The 6,000-nt window shown below is 40.5% G+C and overlaps 1 protein-coding gene across 1 annotated transcript in view; it reads left to right on the top strand.

Moving 5' to 3' along the window:
- DGKG (diacylglycerol kinase gamma) overlaps positions 1-6,000 on the top strand; it is an 81,672-nt gene that overhangs the window by 41,217 nt on the left and 34,455 nt on the right. Inside the window, exons 17-18 of the mRNA XM_015814142.1 lie at positions 2,788-2,862; positions 5,179-5,264. Of these exons, the coding sequence (XP_015669628.1) occupies positions 2,788-2,862; positions 5,179-5,264 (161 nt within the window). The remainder of the gene's footprint in view (positions 1-2,787; positions 2,863-5,178; positions 5,265-6,000) is intronic.

Here is a 6,000-nt window from a genome sequence, read left to right on the forward strand (position 1 = left end):
GATAGTTGTCTAAATGGTTGATCATGCTGGCTGAGATTATTGGAAGTTGTAGTTTAACATCACTTGGAACTACAGAATTGTAAAACTGGAAGGAGCCATTAAGTACAATTTCCTGCTCAAAAGAAAATGGAAGTATCCAAAATAGGTGGCCACCAAGCCACTACTTGAACAAATCCAGTAAAGGGGAGCATACTATCTTTCTTGCTAATTGATTCCATTGACAATCTGCCCTTCTTGTTACAAAGATTTTTTACAAACACTCAAGTGGAATCTACTTTTATATAATTAAAGACTATGTTTTCCCGTTGTACACATTGCCAGAAAACAAATCTTCATTTTTTTTCTGTAAATTTAAAAGCATTATCATGCTTTCCCCATTGCCTCATTTCATCTTTTCTCAAGTCCCTCTTCTATGACTTCATAACCTCCTTTCCTAACCTCAATGGATTCTGTTCATAGCTTTGTTGGTACCATCTCTATAAATCAGACTTACTGGCATGTATTCTTCCTTAGTGACTGTCCCCCCTTTTTCTTTTACACGATTCTTTTATTTACAGATTTTCCCTAAAGATTGTTTTTTGTTTCTTTGTTTGTGCAGCCAAGTAGACTTCTTTTGCTGTGTTCCACTTTTTTTCCTTTTAATTTTTTTTTGGAGGGGAGGGAATCCTGTTTTTAGTTACTGTTGTTTTAAGAATTCCAATCCAATCTTTGAATAATTTTGTCTTTCGTGTTTTCTGCCACAGAATCCTACTTTTCATTGGTTGAATTTATTAAAATTCATTTCAGTTTCCATTAAAATCAAGAATGCCTCTATTACATAGTCATTTTCTCCCATGTTCTTGCTTACTTCCACTTCCTCAACTTAATTAATGTAGTTAGTCTCAAATTAAGTATAACTGATGCTCTGGTGTTCTCTTCCACTATTAGAAGAAAAAAAGTGGTCAGCAAAACAATGCAGGAATAACAAGGCAAGAATTTTCTGGGAGGACCATGCTGGACAGTGTTTATGTTGCCAAAAATGTTGAGTTAATGAAGTCCAATGTATGGGTGTATTCAGTATTAATTCATTTTAATAAATCTCTTCCACTTTATCTACTAAATCTTATCTATTCAATATGATCAAATCAATGATGGCCTAGTAATTTCCCTAGTTTTCTTTGAATTGCTTGTTAGTCCCATGAAAACACCACTCCTTTGCTTAGTAAGTAAGGAGGACTGGAATTTATTTATGAATCAAATAAAGTAAGACCATAGCAAGGACTTCTTACATGATAATGATCTATTCCAAGGTATTCTGAAGGCTGAGGAAGATAAATGTCATGTAAAGTTCCTGAAAAGTTATTTCACTCCAAAATAGTATATGTGGAATATTTAAGCCTTTCTCCATTTGCAACTCCCAAGGGTGCAAAGATTCCCTGACCAGTATGATGTACTGGTTATAATTGGACTAATAGCGGGAATACCCAGATTCGTCTACTTTCAGCCAGAAGGGCCCATTTGCTCTCTTAGCCAACCCTATCTGACCATGTTGCTGTTATTAGGAAGGGAAGAAATAGAGGCAGGGATATTATGTATGCCACCTTGATCTCGGTGGAAAAATTGAATATAAGTCCAATTAATAAATACATTTGTCCCTGAAATTTTCTTATGACGTTGCCATCTGGTCCCAGCCTTTAAATTAAATGGTCTTAAGTTGTCCATGGCAGTACCAACATTATTATAGTATGTTTTTCCTCTTATTCAAACTTCCCCAAGGAAACTCTCAAAGTCTTTTAGGTTTTGCCACCTTGAAGGTAAATCAGATAATTGTAGTGACTAGGAAAGGAGATACATGGAGATCAGCAAGAGGGACTGTAAATTTCATGCCAATTTAGGTTTCTGCTGATTCGAATCAAGCTGGAAAGCTCTTCAGCTCAGCAATGGAGAAAGGCAGGAGGCCCTGATAAAAAAACTATGTTTTAATATGTTGTCCTCCTACAAAAAGAGGGGTGTATCAACATTCCATAATATGAACAAAGCTCCAATTGGGACAAATGGGAACTTTGCTCCTTTGCAACTGCTAATCAAGGGATGAGATTCTGATGTAGACATGATGGAAACAAGACTAATTTTTTTTGAATATTTTGAATATGTTTACTAAGGACTTCCAGAGTCCCACCTTATGTATGTACTTAAAACATTAGGGAAAATTTCACTGACTTTGGAAAAATATAATGGCAATCAAAGAAGTTTCTGCTCTTGGCAAACAGCATTTGCAATTTATTTATTTATATCTTTATTATTTTTGCAAATAACTCAAGGTGGTAAACATATCCAACACCTTCCTCCTCTTATTTTCCCCATAACAACAACCCTTTGAGGTGAGTTGGGCTTAAAGCGAGTGACTGGGCCAAAGTCACCCAGCCGACTTTCATGGCTAAGGTGGGACTTGAACTTGAACTCACAGTTTCCCTCTTTCTAGCCTGGTGCCTTAACCACTAGATCAGAGGTCCCAGGGACTGGTTCTATGGAGGTTTTTTCACAGACCAGAGGATGCGTGGTTTTGTGTGCTGCCTCCATCCGGTGGATGGGGCTTTGCTTGTTTGTGCAGACCGGTTGCTGTCATGCCGTGGCCCAGTACTGGTCCACAGACCGGGGGTTGGGGATCCCTGCACTGGTTCTCCCCTAGCAATGCTTTAGGTGCTGAAAAAAGCAGAGAGAGTGAAGAAAGCTGACAGAGCGTAAAAATAATAATTTGCCTTGACTCTCCTTTTTACAGCTGTTGACTCTTATTTTTCTTACTTTTAGGGTACATAGGAAATTCCATTACATACTCAATCCCAGACAAGTTTACAACCTGGATCGTGGAGGACCTAATCCTGGGTACTGAAGTTCAAAATGTGGCCTATTTTACATGTTTGTTTGTTTGTCATATTTAGAAATCTTTGGTCCTCCTTCTTACTATTACTTGCTTTCTTTATGTTGTCTCTGATCTATTCTTATCACTTCACTTCTTTTTCCTCTTTGCTGTCTTTCCTCAGTTCAATTTCCCTTACTTACTTCCTCCTCCTTCCCTACACAAATATGCCTTAGATTGAGAATCTCATCTGACTGTTGGCCCTTTAAAGTATGTATCTGCTGTATTGTATTATATTTGCTATATTTGTGTTATTGAGCCAACTGGGTCTCTATCCATTCATGAAAGAATATATGTGGATGTTTCATTGCAATACAAAGGATCAATGCAGCAAATGTTATTTGCAGCTGAGGTTATTTACTGCATTGCTATTCGTGTCATGGTTCCGGTTGAAAAGCCCAACAAAGTAGATCCACCAGAGACATTGCGATCTCTAATGTAAAGCTTTATTAGGCATAGCATACCAGTATGGTAAAAAGAATATTCTGACAATATTGCAGGAAAAAGTTAATTAAAAGAGTAAAACCTTCCCTCCTCTCTCTAACAGTTCAGGTCACATTGTCCAATTAGTCTTCAAACGTTTGTTATAAGAAGAAAACCTCTATTGCCAAAACATCTCTTCGATCACCTTGACTCTCACACTGATAGCAACCGCCTGTGCACTCCAAACCTTCTGCCCCGCCCTCTCCCCAGGCTGTAGGCAAGCTAGAAACAGCATGGCAGTTCTAATGCAAGGGATCTTCATAGCTTGACAGGCTGGCCCCCTACAGAGTTGGGGAAACCTGGAAAACAAAATGAATACACATTATTATTTGTTAACTTTCTCTTGCCCTGGCCCCGGCTTCCAGGGGTATTTAGTGTGGAATCGCTTCACTAAGCGATCTGCTCTTACGTTGTGAGCTTTTATCCATCTAGCTCCTGACATCGGATAGCCCTCCCCTTGTATTAGATACTGCCACCTCCCTCTGTGAATTCTGAAGTCCGGAATCTGTTTGACTTCATAATGTGTTTCTCCTCCCACCATTATGGGCGCCGGGGCTGCTTTTCCCACTGGCCTCATAGTAGACCCTTGAAATGGCTTCAGTAGGCTACAGTATCCTAGGCAACTTGAGCTCTACTGTCACCGGGTTTATAATTTTCACAATAGGGAAAGGACCTATGTATTTTGGACCTAGTTTCTTGCAAGTTTGTTTCAACTTGAGATATTTAGTGGATAGATATATTTTATCTCCTACAAGGAGCGCCCCAGTTTCTGAGCTGAGGGGAGTCCAGAGCACGTGATGAAGTGGGCCTGCTTGGAAAAGAGGTCTGTTACAGTCCAAATCACAGTGCTTCCCCCACTCTCTGGCAACTCCACCATAAAATCCATAGCTATCTCCTCCCAGAGTCTAACTGGGTCAGCCCACAGCTGCAACAGTCCTGGTCTTCACCCTGGCAGTTGTTTACTGGCTGAGCAAATAGCACAGCTCCTCACATAACTCTCAATGTACTTCTTCATTTTTGGCCACCAGAACTGACAGAGAGATGCAGAATCTTTAGGAACCCAAAATGGCCAGCCTGCTCAGTGTCATGGCTGCGCTGCAGGACTTGCATACAGCTTGTCTCCCTTCCATGCTAACCCATCCCTCATGGTCAGTTCTTTTTGGTGAGTTCTAAACCACATGTCAGTTGGTAGCTCCTGCTTCAGCTGTTGGGCAAACACATCAATGGGGGGTGAGCTACTCCTCTTGCCGCTGGGTTGTTTGGTGGGAACAATGGAACTTACTACCTCCTCCCAGGTGCTCTTGTACTGAGGCATACAGGATAGGGCATCAGCAGCATAGCAGTTCTAATGCAAGAGATCTTCATAGCTTGACAATTAGTGGAATTATATCTAAAGTTTACATAGATATTAAGAAACTTTTTTTGAGCAGGAATAGATAGAAAACATATCTCCATGAAGTGTAGTTTGGACTCTAGATTGCATGATTTCTTTGTCAAATAGATTGTACTTAATCATTCATCTATTCACTTGAGAATAGCAAAATATCGCCTTATATTTTAATCCTGAAGAACAGCACAACTAACATGCTTTTTTGTATGTTCACTTCTGTATATTATTGTAGAATATGAAAAATAACCATCTAAGTCAGACCTTCCCAGTATTATATTCTCCATATATTTCAGATTATAAATTCCAGGATGCACTTGAAAGGTTGTGGGAGAATGTGGCATTTTTCTTATTGTACAAGAATCAACCATTTCTAAACTACTTTGTTTTTTTGCCCTCTATTTTTTCTTAGATTAAATTTTTTCCGTGATGCCCCAGACTTTCGTATTTTGGCTTGTGGAGGGGATGGGACGGTTGGATGGATCCTGGATTGCATAGGTAAATTAGGATCTGTCAAGACTTGATAAATGAAATTATCATTAAAGCATGGGTAAAGTCTAGGGTTACTGCCAAGAGAAGGGAAGGAGAGGCTGAGATGCTTCTTTCTCATGAATATGCATATCTCTGTCCAGTGTAACAAAAGAAACTGTGAATTAGAGAACTCTGACAAGAAAGGCAGATACTCCGTGCACAGTTTGCATCCTTATTATTATCATCCACTTCTTCATAGTTGCTAAGGACTTTATGATAAATTGTACAGATTAAAAACAACAGCAAGCACAGTTTAGATGAAAATCTGAAAGAATAAGCCTAGGTTTTAACCTTCCTTGGTATGAGGAGCAGAGTAGGTGGCTATTTACATATCTTGTAATCAGGCGGCGGCTTGGGAGACAACTGCCGCCGCTGCATTAGACCGAGTCGTGCCCTTGCGGCCTCTGACCCGGCCTAGATCTCGACTGGCTCCCTGGTTTACCGGGGAGCTGAGAGAGATGAAACGCCGGAAAAGACGCCTAGAGAGCCGTTGGAGGGCCAGCTGAACCGAATCCGCTCGAACACAGGTAAGGACACATGTTAGATCCTACCTAGTGGCGATGAGAGTGGCTAGGACTAACTACTATTCCTCACTCATCGCGTCATCAGATAGTCGCCCGGCCGCCCTCTTCAGGGTGACCCGCTCCCTCCTTCAATTGAGGGGGGGGGATCCCCTGGAGGGGAGGGCCGAGGATTTCGCCCA

This window comes from Protobothrops mucrosquamatus, unplaced genomic scaffold (genome assembly GCF_001527695.2).
Source record: "Protobothrops mucrosquamatus isolate PMUCROS unplaced genomic scaffold, P.Mucros_1.0 scaffold225, whole genome shotgun sequence".
Classification (NCBI taxonomy): Eukaryota; Metazoa; Chordata; class Lepidosauria; order Squamata; family Viperidae; genus Protobothrops; species Protobothrops mucrosquamatus.